Consider the following 23,430-nt stretch of genomic DNA (forward strand, 5'->3'; position numbering starts at 1 on the left):
AATTCAACATGTTTTGTCTTGTTTAATTCAGACGTTAAAGTCGGGTAACGGTAACATGAGTACAGTCTCCAGCAGGAGCAGATGTTGTCTTTCATTTAACAATAATGTTGTAGATGCTGGATATGGCACTTCACATTGTAGCTGCTATTACAGTAGATGTCTCACATGACTGATCATACAGAGTGCAGATCTTTGACTATGGATCTTTATCCTACATGCATGTACAACATGCCTGTCAGCTGTTACACTGCCATTGTACAGGTGAGATATACAGTCATTTTATACTGAAGAATCTTAAACAGAAAGGCTTGTTCGATACTCGGACTGATGGGGAAAAAAAAGCAGCTTATAGGGTACATCCCAAGTATCATAATTTGCATCCATGTTTTTTACCGCATTCCAGGTAACTGAACTTGGAAATGTCCAACCTCGTGCTAGAAAAAGCACAATAGAACGCCACATAAAGTTGGCATTCCTCCTTGTAAACACAGGACAAATCCATCTATCCCAACATCATGAGGGAGCAGTTGTCTGAAGACGAGGGGCAAATTAACAGAATATTTAGGTCCTTGGTACAAAAGTGGCTCAATATTACATGCACAATGGCATCTCCTACCATTTTCCCTCCTGTTTATATATGCAACGAGGCTGCGCTGCTGATGGCCAAAGAGACATCATTTTGTTGTTTTCGTTAATCTATGGCGTTACCTTTCAACAAAGGAAATTCTGACCTCAGTCACTGACTGGACAGCATTTGTCCCCACTGAGAGAGAATGGAGAGACAAAAGGGGCTACTTTCTTATTCCTCTATTTTGTGCATCCTCGCCTCCTCTCTGTTCTGTCTGTGACCTGGAAATCAATCTCAGCATCTTGAGGAATGACTCAATTCCTAAGATGCATCTGGGAAAGAGAAGCTATCTGGAGGAGCTATGAACGAGGATCCTTTGCAGAAGTCTTATCAGCACCGTTGACATAAAAGAGACACACAGCTAGAATAAATAAACCGTGGAACTATGCAGGACTCTACAGATGTTCCTTGTATTCACAAGTTGTAGTCTTATTTAAGATGATGTAAAAGAGGATCAAACTTTTTTGCCTTCACTGTCTGCAACATTCCTCAATGACATTACAGTTTGATATTACTCATGTCGGCACATTGTGAATTGAATTGTATGTAAATATTTAAGTTGTCATGAGCTCTGTTATGCTCACACAGCGATAAGACTACAACAAAACAGTGGACAGACGATGCAGCTGTGCCATCCAACGTATTTCACTGAGGTGGCCTTAAAATATAGTTGAGAAACACTGATGTCTCATTTTGTTAAACTCCTGTTGCCTTAACTCTCCTTATGTCTCTTCCTCGCATCTTAGCTGGAAGAGGAGATGAGGAAAGGAACTAAGCATATACAAACTGAGATCCCTCCCAGCTCCTATGAGCAGAAATACGGGGGACGGCAGACCAGAACAACTTCTGGTTCAAGTGAGGACATATCAAATAAGACACTTGGGATGTACCCTCCAGTCTTTGCAGATGTTTTATAATACTGACTTGCCAACTATCACAAGCCTGTGTTTGTGGAATGGTTAGTATGGCAGTAAACACTGGATCATTCCAACATTCAGGAGGCATCTCACAGTTCGTCTGTCCTCCGCACACGCAAACACGAGTGGTCGACTGGTCCAACATGAACCAGTCGAGCTCAGCCGACAGGTTAGCTCCTCAGCCAGGACACAGGCACCCACTGAGGCTCCACCTGCACCCTCTCCAGTACGGCCTGGAGCTCAGCTAAGGCACTGGCTGGGTCCTCCTTCACCAAGACGTAGTCCACCCAATGGCCGTAGCACTCGTCCATCCGCTCGGCTGACTGTTTTATCTCCTGTAGGTCGTCCTCCTGGTCAGCAGGGACACGAGACGATAACAGAAAACACTTCAATCACTGATCTTATTCAAGTATTTTCAAATGAATGTACCGGTAATCTGTGTAAAGGCTGTGAAGGACCCATGATGAAGTGGTTTCTTTTGGGCAGCGTTTCTTTGAACTCACCGTGACCCCTGCGCTGAGTGAGGAAGAGGAGCCGAGCAGTTTCCTTTGGCTATCATAGATGCGAGGCCTCACAAAGATGACATATGGTTTGAACTCAGCGGTACGTAGAGTCTTCAGGACCTGAACGTAGGAAAACAAAACGCATCCCTTTAACCAGGTGGCTGGAGCAGCTTACTGTATATTGTACTTTAAAAGTAGTAAAAACCTTCAGCTCTAGAGTGACAGTGCAAGCAGAAGAATTAACAACAATCAATGATGATAATCTGTGCATAACCCTAACACCCTAAATGTCTTTTTAAGGGCACAGTTCACAAAATGTAATCTGAGTCTTTTTGTTCTTGAAACAGCACATTCTCTCAATCTAACAGAAAAACTAAAACTGGGAAGAAAAATCAAGAGGTATTAAAGCCAACACTTGTGTTACTTGGGTATACAATACTTGGCAGGGCCAGTGATTCTTCCGGATAAATCCGGAAATCCAGCTTTTCCGACCTGAAAACGAGGCTCTCGTAAATCGTGCAAATCCGACTTTTTTAGCACAGATCGGGTGTTGGTAAACATAATGACCGCTCGCCGCTGTTAACATTTTTTGTGCCTCTGATTCATGTCTACATGTCACTCCACATGTATTCCATTCATTTGTCATGATGAAGAAGAGCTCCACCAAAGAGGCTGCAATTGGTGCGGAAGGTTATCTGATGTGTTCTAAGAATTTTGGACGTGTGGGGCGAACTAATTCTTTCTTAGCTGAAGCCGACAATGGGACAAAGTAAATGTAAAGAGAGTCATAGTAGAGTTCCGATTTTTCTTTTTGACAAGTATAACAAATTTTGTAGTCTACCCCTTAAATGACCTGGCAAGTGACATTATTCTAAAATGCATAAGAATTACTCCCCAACATGGTTAGAAAAAATACTGCCTCTAGAGCCAGCTGCACAACGAGAAAATGGCATCATGGTGGGTGCGCTGTATATTTACCTGCTTTTTTGTCCTTAGCCAATCACACCTATGACTTTGTTAATGCCATTATCTTTAGATCACGTTTTTTTTTCCTCAAGATAAAAGACCAATTTATTGCTAACAAGATAATTAATCGGGACAAAAATGGCCTTTTATTATATCCTGATGTCTTGACGATTCTCTATTTGCCTCCAGAAAACTCCATTAAGTAACAGCAAACACAGCCGTTCTCAGGTTATATAACCTTCAGTTCACAGTGAACTAAATTCCCTGCAAAGCAGACTAAATTGAGACTTAGTCACACTTTAAATGTGACAAGTAAAATTTTAACACCTGTAATTTAACTGTCAGATTAGCTTAATATGCGACTGGTACGGGACAGGTGGAATGAGCTGCACTAATCCCAGTGAGACAAGATTAAACACAGGTGACAATTTAGACAGACAGGAAAAGAAAATGTAAGTGATGGTTTTCTGATGGAAAATACATCAAAGAAATGAGGGAGGGATCAAAGTAAAGATCCTCATTCTTTTATATCAAATATTTAACACCTGACTGTCTCGGTCCTCACACAGTAGTGAATGTTAAGTGTTGATCAATGCCAGGTAATGTGATGTAGTCAGCCTGGGTTGTTTCAGTTCAGATACTAACCTCTGGCTGCAAATCCACCAGACAAGCCTTTTTCTGATCCAGAATTCTGTGAATCGACTCCAAACTGGTGCCATACAGGTTTTCTTTGTACTCCCCATATTCAATAAATCTGCAGGAATACAGCATCAGCATGAATTAGAACTGAAGGCCAGAGTCGGCAGGCAGAAACAGTTTTTTTCATGGACTGGTTAGTTTTAAGATTTTGGACAAAGTTCACAATCAGTTGTTTATTTTATTCAGATCTCTCTTCTGGAAATGTACGCAGATTAGTACATATTTAATTAGATAGACTCATTTGCATATCTAAACACAAAAAGATCACAAACTAAGTTCTGCGGAAAACATTTGTCTAAACGAGAGAAGCACTGGGTGAACAGAGGGTTCAATTAATCCATTTCTTGTTTACAGCCTAGATAGATAGATAGATAGATAGATAGATAGATAGATAGATAGATAGATAGATAGATAGATAGATAGATAGATAGATAGATAGATAGATAGATAGATAGATAGATAGATAGATAGATAGATAGATAGATAGATAGAGTAAACCATGTGTTGCACATATTTGCTTGATTTTTAAGATTCGCTAAGACCTATTTAGTGTCCAATACTCACTTGCCATTCTGGATGTCAGCCTCGAAAGCAGCTTTAGTGATGAAGTGGTACTCGACTCCTTCCCTCTCGTGACACTTCCTGGCTCGAGTGGTGTCTGACACAAGCCAGCAGGAGGAAGAGGAGAGGGTGGAGAGGAAAGATAATTACAGACAGCTCGTACTTTTTGGGGGTAACATTTTATAATAAGGTTAGAAAACACATGCACAACTAAAAGGTGAGTCCTGATGATTTAACACCTGTGCATGTGATGAGCCTGTCTGAAAGCAGAACAGTGCGTTTTATCGTTGTGAATTTGCCAGTTTGATAGAAACAGCTTTATATCACGTGTCTGTGAGTTAACATTTATCAATTTATAGTAAACACACTTTAATGAGTAAAATTGGTGGGGTTACCCTTTCATTTCAATCCCAGATGACAGGCATTAGAGATTCTAGAGGGCTCGGATAAAAGCCATGGCCATCTTTAACCACTGACTTGGAAAAGAATCTGCATCCCTAATGGAAGGCTTTAAAATTTTTTAAAAAAGACTTACGAGGCACAGCCAAACCGTAGCGTCGAGGATTTTCAGCTATCACCTTCTGTTTGAGCTCAGTGATCCGAGCCCCCAGAGACCCTGTGAATTGACAGTTACACAAGATGACACAACATATTTTGAAAAAAAAACACCCAATTCTACTATTGAAGTTCTTCAAATGTCTTGTGTTTCTCATCACAACCGCTTTTTCTACACTCACAAACATAAGGCTTCTTCAATGTCATCAAACCCCACAGTGAGCGTACCTATCAGCACTATAAGTCGAGGCCTTTCACCAGGACGGGGACGATACTGTGTCACTTCTTCATAAATCAGGAACTCTGTGTGATTGGCGTCAGGGGTTTGAGGTTCTCCTGGCGAACTCTGGCGATCTTTTCTGAGACGGAAACTTCGGCGCAGGCCAGCTGTGGTGGAAGACATGCCAACGTAAGATGTGCAGACATAAACAAGCCACTTCACATTGAGAACAACTTTAGTTGCAAGCTTAATAAAGAGCAAACTGACAAGTCCATCAATTGCACATTTCTCCCTGATCAAATTAAAAACCTCTCCCATACATCACACGACACAGACGACACCGTTAGAAGTCAGTAAGAGTACCTGAGTAAAAATCCCATGAGAAGGCATGGCCACAGAAGGCAGGGGCTGCCCTCTTGGGAGAAACTGCAGCTCATATTAGACCATTTATTCAGCCAGCTTTAATCTCATCAACACAACACAAACCGGGAAGCCATGCATGCTGCATTTACCTCTTCACCCAATCACAAGCAAAGCACCTTGAGCATGTAGCGTGACGAGAGGCCGTTTTGTGAAGCACAGCGAGAAAAATTAAGCTGCCACAAAAGACACCGTGAGAAGCTTGGTGGCTGCAGCGCACTGCACGACAAAGCACTGAGCTCAGACAGACACTGACACGTCTATACCGAAAAACACAGAAACATATCGGTCACTGTTAAAGCAGAAGTTCAGCTATTTTTAACCTTTATATTTTTCACATCTTTGTCCATCAAACTGATCAATTTAAATCAGAATCATGACGACTCTTTCACTCAGGGCCACTTCCTGAATACCTCACCGTGAGAGGTGTCCAAATCAGGTCACTGTTCATGTCTACATATGTAAGGATTCTACTGGGTACTGGAATCTAAACAAGACGCTATGTTTACCTACATCATATCTATTGGCCTTGGTTGCCCAGGAGACTGGGACAAAAATCCTTCACACTGCTCTGCAAGTCTATCTTTAGGCTGATTCAAGAATATCGTCTTTACTTTGCATGCTGACAAAAATAATCAAGAACATAATGAAACAACTGCTTAGAGGACAGTATGCTGACGTTTACCAAGTCATTTATATAATGTTCTTCAGCTTTGTTTAGCCTGTAGCGTGCTAAGAGTTCTGACAATTTGTGCTAATGATGCTGCAAAAGAAAAGGTAGAGAAGTTCATTAGGGAGCATCCTCTGATTTAGTGTATGTACTACAGAAGCCCCACGAGGGAATTGAGGGAAAAGAAAGATTCTGGTTATCCATTTTTTTAAGTAGGTGGGGCCTTGCCAAGAAAAGCTGATGGATCCATAATAACATAGAAGTTCATTTCACCCTCTTGTGGCCAAAATGAGTATTACAACAATAGTTTCACCTGTCAAAAGTATGTTCCCACCTGTTTTTCAGTTTTAAAAAAAAGAGCTTGGCAAAATTCTTTTTCTTTCACAAATGAAAAACTGATTAATTTAGAAAGTTTAAACCTTTTTAAGAGATGACTTAGAAAATGGATAACCATTTCTTCCCCCTTACTTGTCTCATAGGGTTTCTGTACAAGACTGAAACATTTGGGATAATGTGAGTACACAGCTCAACAAAATACAATCTCTTTTTGCCCTCAGCATGCTGTAAAGATCGATAACATCACAAAGAAATCCCATAACATATGTATAAGCCTGTGTCTGTGTAGATTGAGAGTCGATCTGTGTGATGGAGTCAGATGTGGGAAATAACATCCTGTTCAAAATGGCTGTGATAATGCTTTCAGGCACAATAAACCCACAGAAGCACAGTCACATCAAGTCGATAAGAGCAGCCAGGAGCAGCTAACTGAGCTGCGAAGACATCCGTAGATCAGGTCAGGTGCGGGGGAGCAAACAAATCTCTTCAGTGAATGGCTTCTGGTGGGTTTTTTTTAGCGTGCCGAGGTGAGGAGCTACACCTGGCACTGAACACACATTTTAGCCTACACCTGTCCCAACCATTCAATCAAAGCCAAAGCAGGACTCAGCTGTGACACCTCAGGAACGAACAGTAAGGGATGTGTTGGCGCGCAGATTGAGCAGAGATGTGATGTTGCAGCGGATGGTATAAACATGTTGATCCAGCCTCCTCACCTATGTCCTTTCCATTCAGAGCACCCTCACTGTCACTGTCTTCTGCAGGACGACATGCGGGAAGAAGAAGAAAGGGTAAGAGCAGGGAGGAGAGGTTCATGTTCAGGTTAAATGCAGGAACATTACTAGGATTTTGTGGGCAGCTGTGAAGGTAACTAAAAAGGCTGAATTGTGGAGGACAACCATAGTTTGTGGGGTTTTGTTTCTAATTCGAGATGGGGTGCTGACAGAATTTCACTAGGAAATTCCGACCATGATAAAATGGAGTCAATGCAGGGATGATTTCTCAAAACATGGAGGTTCGTTTCACGTACCTCTCTCAGCACGATCATCTGAGGTAAGCAAAGCAAGGAATAACACAAATATCACCAAAGAGAGCGACAAAATATTTAAACCACTGAACTATAATATTACCACTGTCCTGCTCCAAGAACACTACAAAACTTTTATCATATCTTAAAAAATTGTATCTATTCGTAGAAATCCTTGAGCTTTTTTTTTCCTTCTTCCCACCCTGTCTTTTGTCTATTTACTATAAAAAGTCTATAAAACAAATGGCTTATAACTTCATGTAAACAAAAATTATCTCCTGCAGCGTTTCTGCAACATCTTTTTTAAAGCTTTGTGAGAATAATGGGAGTTCAGATGGCATGCACACAGAGCGGGTACAAGAAAAGACCGGACTCACCACCACCTGTTTCTTTTTCAAACCACTTTGTTTCATTCTACTTTTAAATTGGATTAGGAAACGAAACGATGGATTATGTTTTTTTTTCTGGAGATTAACCTCAGATCCCCTGTTCTCTGTTCATAATCTCTCTTTCTGCATCTCCTTGGCTGGAGGAGATTTAGCCAACACACACTGTATCTGTAGAATCTGAGCTTCCCCTACATTTATGGTCCTACTGTAGGTTGTGTGAGATGTTTTTGATTGCAGAGGGGAGGTAGACTTACATGTGGGAATTTTAAGGGACGTCGGGGTAGGGAAGGAACCCATTTTCATCCGGTATCTCAGGCGTCTGAGAGAAACAGAAACAAGGGAGGAGAGATTTAATTGTGATCTGAAAGCCTAGTCAGACATTTACAAATGCTATACATAGGACAGCTGAGACCGTCTACCTCTCCTGGAACTGTGTAGATGGGACAAGGGCTGCGCGCAGGTTACTGTCGCCGACTTTCTTGGCCTGCCACCAGGTGTTGTCCTCCTGGCTCACAACCTGAAGGATGTCCCGCCTCTTAAAAGGAAGTCCTGCCTCTTGGCAGGGCGTGGCCTTGTCCTCATAGGGTGTGTAGTCAAACAACGCCCGAAGGTAGACCTAACGGAAGCAGGAGTACTATGTTAGCATTGGAAATATGGTTTGATATTTAGGTGCCAATATTGCTTATCCATTAAATATAAAGCTAGAGCAGCCAGTTAGCCTAGTTTAGCATAAAGACTGGAAACAAGGAAAATCAGCTCATCTTTCTAATATTTTTGTACGGACTAAACAAACGTGACAATATGTAAATATGAAATTAACGGCAAGCTTCTTCAGAGACGCTTCTCTCATGGTAGAAACCCCTTCCATCACACTTTTCCAAAGTTAGATTACGGGGGTCTGAACATGTCTGTAACTGAAAATCAGACATTCACACTCATCTCTGAGATTATCAGCTACTGACATGTTACCGATGTGGTCTGACCCTTTAGGAGGTGCAAGTAGGTGGACTGTGGTACCTACGGATTGAGCCAGGCTTTATGCTAACACAAGCTGCTGACTGTACCCTGACACTTAATAAAACAGATATAGGCATCAACCTGTTAATCTTATTTGCAGCAAGAAAGCAGATACGTTTACTTTCGCCAAAACGTTGTTTAATTCTGCTGCTCCCAACGGGATTATTAATAACAGTGGGTGCACGTCATTGATAAGAACCAACAACACAACAAAGGTGTCTCGCAGTTTTTGTGGTGGTTGTTGACTCTTTCTGAAGCAAACTGGTTGTCACTTTGGTGCATCAGCGCACGAAAATAGTGCATTTTTTTTTTACTAAAAGTGCTCATGTTTTGGTGAATGGCAGATTGAACATAGCCGCTATAAAGCTCCTCAAACAAGTCAAACTGGCAGCATTATTTATACACCGGCTATTAAAAGTAATGTCTTGCTGTGATTTGATAGTATACAGTATATATATGCAGTATACAGTAATGCATTTAGCTGGGAAGTGGGCAGAGGTAATGGTTTGGGGGTGTGGGTGGATGGGTAGGAGGAGGTTCTACTGAAAAAGAATAGGTGTGAGCAGCAATTAAAAAAATAAAAAATAAATCAGAAGGAAGAGACGAACAGGTTCATAAACAAACTTAATTTGAATGTGTGAAATGAGCCCTCACCCTGCTTTCCTTCAGCTTGTCTTCTTCCGCAACAGCTGGGATAATCTTCAGTGTGATGGAGCCTTGAGACTGGGACTGATCAAAAAACATCAGAGCAGCGTCATCATCCACTGCACCCACAGTAATCACCAGGGAATAATCACACAGCGTCTGAAACGGTATGATGCTTTGTTTCCTTTACCAGTATCTGACTAATTTCATCTGGCCTTTTGTGGGTTATCAGGTTTCCATTGACCTCTCGAAGCTCATCGCCCACATGCACCAGACCTGGGAACGCAAACACAACACACGCCCACTAAAACGAGCAAACTGAAAACAAGCAAAGGAAAATAGAGCAAAGGAAAATCCTAGTCTGTGTGGTACCACTGACAGTATTTTCGGTGGACGAGGCTCAAATGTGAACAAAAAGAAGAAGGATTTTCCGTTGGCATGAAGAAAAAAAAACAACATCTCCATGGCAAACAGCCAGGAGCAACCCTTGTTTGTAATCTCAAAATATGCAATCTCGTGGCACTAATCTCAAGGATTTGATCTCTGTTGACAGTGCAGGGGTTACACAACGTAATCTCCTCACTTCTCGGTCTGTGTATCAGTGGAGATAAGAAAGTCCTGTTGGGTGGGAAATTCCCATCCCACATCTAAGTGGAACAGATTTTACTTAGTGAAAAAGTGCTGCAGCATCACTATCATTTCATTTGATTTTTCAGTCAGTTATCAAAGGACACATCTGATGTTTGCGTTGTGACTCTTGTGAGAACTCGGTTTTGTCTCACCACTGCGGTCAGCTGCTCCTCCTCTCATGATTCTGGCCACGATCACAGCTCCTGTCACCTCGTCTCTCCGGATGGTTGCTCCCTGGTGGAGAAGAAGTAAAAATAATTTCTAAAAACACATCTATGATCCTCAATTAACTGATTGATACCACTTTCATGTTTGTACACTCAACATTAACCTAAATCCACCATATGATTAGCTTAGATTAGCATAAAGAATAGAAACGAGGGGAAACAGTTAGCTTGGCTCAATACAAAGCTAACAAAATCTACCTCAACAAGGATTAGGGATGTTAATGATTATCATTATTCAATTAATTGCCACTAAGAATCTAACCAAACCTAAAAATGTATTGCTGACAATCACAGACGGCCATAAAACACACACGTTTTTTTTAATGGAATAATTGGAATAATCGAATAATAATTATTATAACGATCAACCGACTATCAAATATAGGTTAACATTTCAACACATCATCCCTAACATGGATGGATATTGTTTGTCAACTGTGAGCTTTAGAAACGCAAGTACAGTTAATTGCAGCAGATACTAGTTTTCATTCTACGCCAAGCTAACTAGCTGAAAGGACATTCAGCACACAGTCCCATTTTAAACGCCATATTTCGTTACATTCAACGGTACAGACAAGAGAGTGGTATTGATCTTTTCATCCAACTCTCAGCAAGAATAGGTATATTTTTCCCAAACAGTTTTTTTTTTAAGTCTAGTTGGTGGATTGTACAATATTTGATCGCCACATAATGGAAAGTAACTGATGCCTCATGTCAGAAAGATGAGCAGCACCGCGCGAAAAGAAAACAAATGGAACACCTTCTTTGTCCAAGGCTGTGACAGAAAGTCAAAAAGACGAACAGGAGGTTGAATCGCCGGCATTAGAGTTCATATTCTGTCACTTTTGGATCGAACTGTGCTGCTGTTACTGCAGAACTGCTGTCACTTCAGCAGGCGTTTCTGACGAGTTAACAACAATCTATTTTTTGTCCTCTGCTTGAAGGATTTCCTTGAGAGTGTTTTTTTTTTTTTTTTATAGCATCACATATTCACACCCTGCAGCTCACTGAGGCCTCAGAGCTGCTCCGTTAGAGTAAATGGAGTCTTAAAGCCTCACTTGAGGGCACAAGAATAGCAGCTGTTATGTGAAGAAAGGGCTTTTGTTTTGCCTCACCAGGGGCTCCTTGTTCTTCACCAGGCGGACAATCTTGACTGACTCTTCCTCCAAGTCGTCGTCCAGATCCTCCGGCAGGGGTGGCAGCACCGGGTCAAAGTTCTTTTGGGCTACTGTGTCATGGGCGGACAGCACCGCCTTTATGGAAAGGTACCACAAATAAATGTACGATTTAAGAGTCTGAACAGAAACATCTTAAAGAGAGCAAGAAAAAGCACCACAGAAAGTGGTTTGTGCTGAGAAAAAAAAAAGTCAACAAAAAAAAAAAAAAGGGAAGACATCTCTCCTTCACTGGCTGCTTTTTCAAATTATTGTTCTAGATTCACAGCCACCATCTCTTCCCACTCCTCAGAAGGCCAATAAATTGAGAATAATCACTTGATCAGAGTAATTAGGCTGACTTGTCTGTGTCTAGGGGACGGGGGGGAGAGGGGTGCAGACAGCTCTGACGCTGGTGTTATGTAATAGATGATCAACTTAGAGGGAAATCAGAGCAGCTCAAGCAGAAAGCACTGAGCGCAGCAGCATTAAGAGAGATCAGAAGCACTTGTAAGAAGGAAAAGGTATATATATATATATGTGGGAGTACCTTGAGGTGAGGAGTGGTCAGCAGGAGAAGCAGTTCTCTCTCATCGTCTTCCATCGCTCCGTTCTGCAGCTCTTCTGCCAGCTGATGATTTAAAATCAGAAAACAATCTTCTCAAGCATTACAATAATTGTTTTGTTGGCATTTTATCGCAATATTATTCAACTCTAAGCTTTTGTCTCATTGTGAGATATTGAAAAGGATTGCACCTACATCCTCCGCCAGACAGGAGGCGCTGTGTAAAACTGGAGTCGGGCTGTGTTTCTCATACTGCCTCAGTTTGTCATGGATCTGGGACGTACAACATACGGCACAAAGACACACCAAGAGTGACTTATTTACATGGCATTGGGAGGACAGAAAGTTTTATTTCCCCAGAATCAGCAGATTTCATTTGAAAATACAGAATTCACATTTGTGCGGTACCTTCATGAGGTAACCGAGGCTCCTCTCGCTGAAGACATCTTTGAGGAAAACCAGGTCCTCTTTGTGGTTGGCATCAGGGTGGAGCTGAGAGGTGAGCAGGGCCAGAGTCTCATGCAGCCCTGTATATCATAAAGTAATGTATGGATCACCCATTAAAAAAAATAACTACAAAAAACCCCCACTTTTTTAGCTTCTTTGTTTGTACTATTGTCGTGTGCATTAAGCTCCAGTAATGTATGCTTCATATATTAGCGTATTATTTATAAGGATAGTCAGTAGAAAGCATTGGAAGAGTGAACATGTAGCTTGAGCATATGTTGGGCTGTACCTGTGCTTGCAGACACGATGGGCATGGCTTCAATCATTCAGAGGAGGCAGGAGGGTGCAGAGAGGGGGGAGAGCAGGGAGGGAGGGAGAACAAAACCGGTGGGTTCCCTCCACTGGAGTCCTTCTGTTCCTCACGTACGACCAAGGTGAAGAATCACAGACACAGCTGGACGGGGAAAAACAGACAAAACGCACACACTGTGACCGTCTGCATTTCCAAAAAGAAGCAGGTTAATCTGAAGTTTCTCTGAATTTCAGATTTTCCTCAAAATGTTGGTTTTTTTCTTGGAATCATTTTCTTTGTTTGGGGATTAAATGAAAACTACACATTGTGGACGACGGGATTAAATGTGGGATTCATGTTGAACAGAATGGATTTCATACAAACTGGCTGTTAGGAGCTGTTGTTGAAAACCAATAACAGAGCACAGCGAGCTCGGACGAGTACATTTAAGTAGCTCGTAGCTCACTTATTAGAGCATATCATTTCTAATTTGAAATTACTTTCTAAATGTAAATACATTCTGATAAAGGGCACCCAACCAGCGGCGCTCTGACAGTGATGAATCAACTCATTACTCTGCCGAAACTTTCAGTATAATTACTGGCCGCTCTCGTTACTGAGGCGTGAAGCGTCTCAGTTCGTTTCAGACTGTGCGACTGCAGAACTGGAGCAAAGTGAGGTCAGATCACACACTGACCACTTTCAAACCAATGGGATCCCTCGCCTCATTTGTCGCCATGGCAACCCTCCGCACCAATGTGTTTACATTTCAAGTGTCTGGCTGATTAGATTAATTCAATGGTATTGGAGTTACGTCACATGATACACTTCACTAGTCTGGTGCGGTGAAGCATGTGGCTTCAATCTGGCATCAATACAAAGATTCACGTTATGATTCTATTTAATTCAGGGCACTTTTCTTTTCATTAGGTTTCCAAATTCATCTGGAAACAACAACATGAACCAGCGGAGCCACTTGGTATGACGTCAGTAACTACGAGCCGTGATCTCCGTTGGTGATCTCAGTGTTAATCTTCCAACTAGAACTTGAGATTAGGCCAAATAATCAACTCACAGAAACACAGCAACTGCAATGATTGATTGTTTCAGATAAGACAGGATTATGCAGGTCAGTTTTGATTTGCTATATGTACGCTGGGTGAAAGGTGCGGGGGAATGCATTAGACAAAAAAACAGGTCGGCTCAGCATTAAGCATTAGCGCTGATATAAAGATACATTTAAATAAATGAATTATAAATGAAATGAGATGTTATGATATAACACTACATAAATATACAAAGAGGATTTGCAAAAAGGTAGAACGGACTAACGTTTAGAGAAGTAGTCATATTAAATTAAATGCATTTGGGTTTTAGGCTTTTGGACAAGTAGTGAAATGTGAAAGTTTTAGTTTAAGCTCTGTGACAGGCGTTCTTCACCATTTCTATCATTGTGTAGATAAAAAGAAACAAAAAGAAACATTTAATCAATAATGAGAAAGACCACTAAATGAAGCCAGTAAATGCTGTGCTAAGCTGGCAGATAAAATTATTCAATGCAATGTCGAGTTACGTGACCTTTTTAAAAAGTGTTCCCACCAGACGTCTGATAAATTAACAATTAACTTCTGACAGGTAATCTTGTTCAACACGAATACCCTTGATTTAAATTGAATTGTGAAGGAATTTGAACACTATCAAGCAACATTTCCAAAGAGGGAAACAAAAGGAAACACACACATTCAGTAGTAATAAAGTTCGCTGACAATGTGTCCCTGTGTCTTAGAAATTGGAGGATGGTGTAGATCTGCTGAAATTAGAGGGAGGGTATCAAAAACACAGTCCTGCCTTGTTGAGATCACTGTGATCTTCAGTGATTGACAGTGTTAATTAACGGTTTATGCAGTAGATCACGTGCAGCAGCAGCAGTACACTCCTCACCTGCTGTGTAGCTGCTGCTGCGGTGCAGGTGGGAGGCTCTGAGCACTGAGACACATTTAAGGGAGGGTTGCAGTAATAAGATGCCAGGTGAACATAGTGTTAGGAGTATACTCAGCCTACACATTTCTCTTTAGGGAAGCTGAGAGACTCTGCATCCACGGGGGCAGTTTTCCCTTCACATTCATCTATACCAGCACTAAACTCATCTAGACTCACAGACCTGAACCTGACTGAGGACGTAAACAATCCACTGTTGAATCCAACAGACCCAAAACTAGCATTGATAAGATATTAGAAGTGTAGCTTGGATTTTTAAAAAGGTACATTTTCTGCTTTATTTGATATTTTTCTTCAGCCTAATTTATCAGTGTTAATTTCAAACATCTGTTGGTACTGGCTTCTTCATCAATTATGATAGTAAGTGAAGAATCTTTAGGTTTTGGACAAGAGAATTTAAAGATGTCACTTTGGGCTCTGGGAAATTGTGACCTGCATGTGGAAATCATCATCCGAATAAATTGATAATGAAAATAATTGTTAGTTGCAGCCCCAATTCGCACAGACGCGAGGTCGATACCTTGACAATTTCTGCACCACTTGACAGAAGAAACATTTTTGTACCCTTAGGAGTATCGTTTTCACCTACAGTGGATCGCAGTTCATCGGGGCCACATTTAATCTTTAAGAATCTGTATGCAAGTCATATATAATGATGCGTTTAGTGGCAATTTGTAATCCTAACAAACGGGCACGGCAAACAGAAAAAAATCTCTCCTCTCACTGTGTCAGGACAGGAAATTGTTCTCCATTATCGGGACTGATTTAAAATGACAAACAGGACACAGTTTGAGACAAACCGCAGAACAGACATGAGAAATTATGGCTTATGAAAAACAATCTGAAAAGTAGAAGATTGTTTTTCACTCAGGAGTCGGTTTTCTGGCTCATTGTTAGACCGAAACAATCACCACAAACAAACACTTGACAGCAAAATCAAACCAGAAGCCAGAAGCACCTGATCAGCATGTCCGCGACGCAGGAAGCTGTGAAGCCTTCCACACGTTTATTTACCATCAAGACAGAAGAACAGAGACATCTGACATCATTAGATTTTTATTTACAGAAAACAGTTATACCAACATGAGCTTGTCTTTGAATAAAAGTCAGGAGATTTTTTACTTCGAGTTTTTAAAACAATCCCCACTTTTTTCTTGTTTGTCCCGTCAAATATTCTGCAGACAGAATGACTGATTTACAATTGTCTTTCATTAATTCCTTTGTCGTGTCCTGTCACTTCATGGTCCCATTTTCCCCTGGTGGGCTGTTGAAAACAGACCAGCTGCCAGGGAAATTTCTAGTTTGGGGAAAAAAAAAGAAAAAAAAAAAAAAGACCTGATTGAAGTCAAGATGGCATCCTGCCAAAGCGGCAATTAGAATAAACAGCAACAGCACAAGCAGACGTTCAGTGAGCTGGTGACAATTGCTCATAAGACCCAGGCTGGGCCATGTTTAAAATGTAATGTGTTCAATTGTGATTCGGACAGCCGAGTGGTGATAAAAAAATCAAGCTTTTTAAACTGCTCAGAAAAAGAGCTATTACGCATTATAATTGACTTTTTGTCCAGTCAGTGCTGCTGGTATAGTCCATCAGCGCCACAAGGATGCTGAACAGACCATTAATTATCCATTCAAATATCCTCTTCTGCAGTTTGATATTACATTCTATTGCTTAAAGTAATAGTTTTGAGAAATATTTGCTTCTGGTTGTCAAATGAGAAGAACTACACCACCCTCATATCTAAAGTTAGTATTATGTCAGATATGAAGAGCCTGCAGATGGTTAGCTTATAAATTCATTAATAAATTAAGTTATATTTAATACTGGAAAAGCAGGAAATGGCGAGCCTGGCTCTGTCCAAAGGCAACAAAAAGTGTACAATTAAAATATTAGTATGTATTTGTGCAAATAGTTAAAACGCCTCCAGGAAATCATTGTGCCCGGCTAGAAAATAGTCCAGAACATGCTTATTTGACAAAAATAACCACAAGTGTTGTTTCTACATTTCAGGTTTGTATAATTTAAGCAAATAAGACATGATGCAGGACTCCAGGATGAGACTATTCTGATCGCAAATGCGACCAAAAATCTATTAAAACAGAAATCCAAATTACTCCTTCAATGTGCTGTAATCTGGCTTCTACTTTTTATAACACACATGTTGACAGAATACCACAACCAGCGTCTCGTATTCACATGCCGGGTCACTGCTAGAGCATGACATGACCCGTTGACCACGAGTGACCATCAATCAGGCATCGATATTAATATCCCCAGATTGATTCAGTCTAATGCTGCAGCACCATCAGCACGTTGTCCCCTTTCTCACTCACTCAGCATTGACAAAGCAGCACTTTTAAAAATCCATCCTGCACATTATCAGCCTTGACACAGCCTACGGGCGATGTGGCAGGACTGTAAACTGTGGTAATATATATATTCATGTTTGTTTAGTGCTTTTTGTCTCTGTCAGCAGGAAACGGCCTGGGGCTGTCGCAGGATAGCCACAATATATATGGTGTACATACAGGTTGACCACAAGAGATCAGCAGGGTCTGAGACTGTGGACGTTAGATCCATCAAAATCATGTCATTCTACATTTTCATTGAAAACACCAAAAACCTGCAATTCATTAACTGACACTTACAGACAAACAGCAAACTTCAAATACCGGAGAAGAGACATGTCACAGGAAAGCTAGCTAAATATCTAATTTGATGACGGAACGCTTAATGAGACGCTTGCAAAATTAGTTATGATACAGAAGAGGAAACTAGCTGCTAAAGCTAGCTATCTTAGCAGAGTAGCAGTAGGATACCCGCTATCTCAGTGTTGTCAAACCAGGGTCTGAGATTATAGCCATGACATCTTTAAGACTGAAATTGTTTTGATTCCACACAAGAAATTAAAAAAAAAAAAAAAAAGGACAAGACTGGCTCCATTTTTCTTGTTGACGACAAATCTGACTGCCACAAGGAGAAAGCCGGCTAACCACAGCTAAACCAAGAGGGATCAGGGGAAAGCTAGCTAGTGAAATAGCTTTGGCTAATCGTAGCTGAAGCTTAATTTACTCAATGTCAACTTTACATTTCTGTAAGTCAGTTATTCCCCACAGCATGAGCCATGATAAAGAATTACAAACCCTTGAAATCTGGCTAATGCTACCTACCATCTTATTTTCAGAAACTGCCATCTCAGATTTTAACTGATCAAAAAATTATTCAATTTAGTAAAGTTCAGCAGCCTGTAGTTAAGTGTAATAAGATTGTGAAGTGAAGTAAAATGGTTTGGACATAAGAAGACGCCTATCAAAACAAAGATGCTCACACTTGACAGCTATGGACTATAAATAATCAGAAGAAAGTTGATTTTCTCAAACAAGCAAGTTAACCGAGAAAGCTGAAACAACATCATTATGTAAGCCTTTTCATTCTAGGGGGATAAAATCGTCGACCTGAAAAAGACATTAAATGAGGACGTTCACTGGGTTTTTGTTTGCCTGCCAGCCTGAGGACGCTCAAATCTGCTACTTTTGTGACTGCTGCTTGATAATAGTGTCCTCCAGCTTTTCAGAAGATGTTATTAAATATTCTGAAGGCTGCATTTTTTCTTTGCCCGACAATGCAAGTTGATTTTGTCTTTGCAGTCTGTCAGCCGTCACACGTCCCCACCCCAGAGCTGACAGTCGTGGGGTAAATCCCCATCACTCCTCCTCTGTGTCTCCCTGCTTTCATTCAGCCCTCCTCTCTGTACACTTGGCCAAAGTTCCTGACCTTCTTTCATCCGTCTCATCCTCCCTCCATCCATCCCACCCTCTATCTCTAATTACAAGAGGCTAAGAAGAGCTTAAAGCCGACATCTTTCTGTTTTTTTTTTCTCTCACTCGCTCCCCTATCGTCTAAATGCTTAAGGTTCCCACTGGCCATATGGTGGCATTATGTAGCCTCCTTGATTTAAGACGGCAGTGTTCGCGCCTGTGTGCATCACCAAGGATTTCAGTGAATACAATGAAGCAGATTAGAAAAGACGGGTAGATTAGAAGAGGAACTGAATAGCAGCGAGGATGCAGCGAAGGCAGTACTGAAAAGCATTTAGTCACCTTTTCCAATATAGATCAACAGGAAACTGATTATGAGCAACAAGAACTCAAAAACAAACGTAAATGAAGACTGAAACATTTACTCCAATAACTGTGACAGATATTGAATCTGACACTTTCATTAAATAATTCATCTATTAAAGTAATTTATCCAAAATGATATTGATAATGATATTTGGTCGAGACTGCATCTTTTCCCCAATACTTTAAATTCATGACGAAATACCTACAAAACTCACATTCCCATCACCTTCAGCTGTGCTTTGTGTTTAGTGTTGATCAGCAAATGTTATCATGCCAACACTAAACTAAGAAGGGTAATGTAGAAAACCTGCTAAACGTGCTTCCACCTTCGCCCACTGGCCACTCACGGCATTGCAGCGAAAAATGAATCTGCTGTCCGAAAAAACATAGACCAACATCCTAAAAGAGAGACATCTGTTCAACTGTTGACCGGACACCTTGAACAGGAAACAGCGGCAATAATGATGAGACCAATTTTATGATGCAACAAGGTCTTACACTTTTGAATTGTTGTTAAAAGTCTACATGGCGAGTGGGAAGTCGCAGGCAGGGACAGCGAAAGAAACACTAATGTGCATTTTCAGTGTGTTGCGGAGGTAAACCTGACAGATAGAAACTTGCCATATAGGCCGGGAAAGTAATTCTATGTGAGCTGAACAGGCGCCTTCTTCGTTCATTGTCCAGACCTTATAATAGATCCATGGACCCCATCTTGGGCTTTGGGAACCAGCAATGGACCATTGTTGTATCAGCTAGAGCTCAACTGATACTGGAGTTAACGCTGATACCGATATTAGGGAGCAGGAAAAATCTGACATCAATGGATACCCAAGACGCTGCTAGAAACACTAAACTGTAAACTTCACTGGCAATTTAATGATTATCACAGGCACCTTTTTCTCCTGAGTTATGTTCTGTAAAAAAGGTTTAATATCAGCACATATCAGCCAACGTACTGATGTCTGTGATGAGGCAATAAGGCCAATGATATCAGCAAACTGATGAAATTAAAATTCTTTAATACACTGAAACCTCTTTGCTCCCTTTACAAAATGTTGTCAATAAATATCTTAACATTTGCATACAGATTATGTAAAACAATGAATAATTCATAATTTGTCGTCCGCAGTTATCAAGTCTTCTTTTTAATCACCTTGTCTCAGTAACGGAGAGGTCTGGGGAGCTGCTCAAGGAGACTTCAACAAGCCAGGTGTCTGCTTAGATTATAATAAAAGCAGTTCAGTATAATATACTGAAAACTGTTTGACCTTGTGCTAATGTTTACTCCGACACCTCCTAAAAGCTCACTAGTACTGTGATGTATCTCATGAGGCTCTACAACCCGGCGTGGCCTCGATGGCAGCGTAGTAAAACCATCAGATTTGAGTTGTTTTGTTTTTTTATAACGATTCACGTCTCGGCTCGTGGGGTTTTTTTTTTCTCTCCCCCCTGGCTGCTGGTGCCGACATGAGTGTGCCGGATCATGACACCATTTCATATTCACATTCCTTTTCTTCATGCCTCAGTTGCCGCAAATCACGGCGCGTCGATCTTTATAGACCGATATTAAAATCCTCACTGATTGTCCTTTTTACGCTTTGACCGATATGAGTTTTTCCACCAGTTACCCACGTCCTCCTGGCGTCCCTCTCGCTCCGCCCTACAGTCATTTTTTTTTCCTTCACAAAACTCGACTGTGACAAGACTGATCACTCCACTACAGAACTAAGCATGGGCTCAATCAACAGTCAAGTCAGCGTCGTACTTTAGTATACTGACATTGTGTTCGGAGAGCTTAACCCTGTGTCTCTCTCCTCTCCAATCACTCACACACACACGCATACAAACGCCACCTGTTTGTCGTACTCATTTTGCTGTTGGACAGGCCCCGAGAGGGAGACGGAGAGGGGCGAGGTCGCCGTCACACTGCTGCTGCCATCTGCCCACCACTCTGTGTGTGTGTGTGTGTGTGTGTGTTCCATTCATGCCACCCACATGGCTGATCGGACATATCTGGATGACAGATTTCATTCCAATATTCCAATAAGTATGTGCACTGTACATTTCGCAGAGGTATTAAGATAATCTATAGCAACGCCACAAAAGATTTAGAATGTTTTTTTTTTCATTTGAAAGATATAAAATTATTCTCTACACTGAGAGGAAAAACAAGTGTTCCCTGCCTGCAAGCCAAATAGGATCATTCAGTGTATGAAATGAGAGAAGATAGAGACAAAAAAAAAACAAAAAAAAACCTTTGTCATTTTCAGGAGTCTGAAGGGACGTCTTGAAATCTCTTTTTTAGCCCCACACCCAAATATATTAAGTTTAAAATGATTTATGCTCAAGAAAAGCAGTTAAATCCTCTTATCTGAGCTTGAGCCGGGGCACGTTTGGCATTCCCCCCCCCCACTATTTTTACTCGAAAGACAAAAACAAACAAAATAGTTCCCTTTTATTTTTCTGTCGGTCGAGTACTTGTTTCAGCTTTAATCATGAGGTCAGCCAACAGCTGGAATATTGCGCAGATGAGAGGACTTTCATTATTTTATGCAAATCAGTAAACTCTCAACACGAGAACAGAATTAATTCAGAGTTCATCTTTTATCACTGTGCTGCTAACCTTCACATTAAGTTTGGAATCAATTGTGAAAGAATAAAAAAAAAAAAAAGGAAAAAAAAGGTGAAAATAAAAAAAAAAAAAAAGGTAAAAACAAAAAACTGTAGCGCAAAAGAGGTCAGGGGGAGCCAGGCAGCCTTTAAGAGGCTTATAAGAAGAACATCGCTCCAGAACACCTTCAGTACGCCTACTCTGAGACACAGCAGGATAACGAATTACCTCTGGTGTCGGGAGATTGAATCTGGCTTTGTTGTCTGAGGTGAAGGAAAAACCTGACATCTGGGTGTCTGTGTCAGAAATTTCAACAAGCCAAAATAAGTGTTTTGAACACAGGAGGACCTTGGGATGACGGCTGACTGGCAAATCTTAGGGGGCTGCGAATAATACCATCTTCCCCTTCAATTGATCTGGTTGATTTACTGTAGAAAACACCATATTGGGTCTAAAACATGGCAAAATAACCAAAAAAGAGGAAGATAAGTTCCTAGACCATGAGTTTTGGGTTGGGTGTATATTTTTTTGTCTTGTGTCAACTAAACACTGACCTTCACTGAATCTCTCTGCTGCTCCTGGGAGCCAAGCGGAGCCATAAAAGCCCATCCTGGCCTGCAGCAAAGCGTGACCAGGTCACAGCCAGAGGCCCGTCCTGTCACCCCACCTCTCCATGAATACTGATCAGTCTCCTCCTTTTAGTTGGAGGATGCTGATCTTACCTTTTTATTGCCATACAGCCAATGACGGTGTAGCCTGTGAGCTCACGTGAGGAGCTGGCCATCAATCAATCAGTCAATCAAACACAGGTGATACAGACCCCCTCATTAACATGCAGCACACTCAGGAATCCTTACTCAAACCTTGATTTAAACGTTTAAAAAAGAAAAAAAAAAAAAGAAAAAAAAAAAGCATTTGCACAAAATGAATTTCAAATTATGCATTTCCTTGGTGTGTATTTGTGTCATTTAGGAGCAACCTGAGAGTCCCTGGAGCTGTCAGTCCCCTGTCTCTTTGTCAGACACATGAGCGGTGGTGAGGAGCCGCACAGGAGTTGAACGCATCCTTACCTTGCGGAGGCTCCTCTCAGCCCCGGTGTGCGTGTTCCTCTCAGCGGCGCGTCGCTCTCTGATCCCGGCACCAGGTTCAGTCACAACACCTCTTCTTCTCCGCGGTCCTCTCTGTCTTCAGGCTGACTGCCACACATATGGTTCTGTTTCTCCGCTGCTCCATCCAATCTATCGTTCAGTGAGCCTCCCCTTCCCCCTCTGTCAGCCAGTTTGCTCTCGCACTCGCTCTCTCTCGCTCTCTCCCCCGTGCTGCTTTCAGGTGCCCCTCGTAATCCTCACCATCTGATACTCGCGTATAACGCTCAGGCCAATAAAATCAAAAGATTGCATGCTAACACAACTCATGACTAGCTAGGGTAAGGGTTAGCCAGAGAGCTAAAGAACCGCACTGAGGTACATTTGACTTTAGCTGGTACTAGCCAACTATTTCTCAAACCATATAACGCCTATATTTCTCAAATTAATTTAAGTGTGTATAACAATTTATGTCTGCAAAACATCATTTAACTGTAGCTGGCAACACCTGTTAATGTGCGACTAAGTGCTCTGACGCCCACATTAAAAAAAAAAACAAATTTTTTTGGAAGAAACCAATTTCATGGTCCAAGGGGTGTGACTTGTTTAAGTTTAACCAGAAGGACTTTGGTTTAACCCAGAGCATACCTACGTTTGACTGATAATATTAAATGGCCAACGCTTCATATTGTAACAGTGATGGAATAAGATATAGGATGACACAAAAGTATGAAAGAATTCAT

At 41.3% G+C, this 23,430-nt stretch overlaps 1 protein-coding gene across 3 annotated transcripts; it reads right to left on the reverse strand.

Moving 5' to 3' along the window:
- Positions 1-2: 2 nt before the first annotated feature.
- Positions 3-22,939, reverse strand: LOC115571137 (MAGUK p55 subfamily member 3-like). 3 transcript variants are annotated; one of them, XM_030400237.1, is made up of 20 exons: positions 22,673-22,939; positions 12,866-13,030; positions 12,538-12,656; positions 12,325-12,402; positions 12,115-12,195; positions 11,526-11,663; positions 10,336-10,417; positions 9,744-9,829; positions 9,563-9,637; positions 8,311-8,507; positions 8,146-8,210; positions 7,506-7,523; positions 7,192-7,233; positions 5,413-5,475; positions 5,058-5,216; positions 4,810-4,890; positions 4,278-4,371; positions 3,660-3,768; positions 2,049-2,168; positions 3-1,895 (listed from the first exon to the last, which is right to left on the reverse strand). In XM_030400237.1, exons 2-20 carry the CDS (start codon positions 12,900-12,902, stop codon positions 1,716-1,718), a joined length of 1,824 nt encoding a protein of 607 aa, XP_030256097.1. In that variant the 5' UTR covers positions 12,903-13,030; positions 22,673-22,939; the 3' UTR covers positions 3-1,715. The 3 variants fall into 3 exon arrangements, with proteins under 3 accessions (XP_030256097.1, XP_030256098.1, XP_030256099.1); XM_030400238.1 differs by lacking the exon at positions 22,673-22,939 and adding an exon at positions 22,157-22,294; XM_030400239.1 differs by lacking the exon at positions 5,413-5,475 and having other exon boundaries at positions 22,673-22,938.
- Positions 22,940-23,430: the final 491 nt, after the last annotated feature.

Source organism: Sparus aurata, chromosome 20 (genome assembly GCF_900880675.1).
Source record: "Sparus aurata chromosome 20, fSpaAur1.1, whole genome shotgun sequence".
Lineage (NCBI taxonomy): Eukaryota > Metazoa > Chordata > Actinopteri > Spariformes > Sparidae > Sparus > Sparus aurata.

Coding starts and splice junctions, on each gene's coding strand:
- LOC115571137 (XM_030400237.1), bottom strand. CDS start 12,902: ATGATTGAAGCCATGCCCATCGTGTCTGCAAGCACAG. Junction 12,196..12,324: donor CCTCCTGTCTGGCGGAGGAT/GTAGGTGCAATC, acceptor TTAAATCATCAG/CTGGCAGAAGAGCTGCAGAA. Junction 1,896..2,048: donor CACTCAGCGCAGGGGTCACG/GTGAGTTCAAAG, acceptor CCTGCTGACCAG/GAGGACGACCTACAGGAGAT.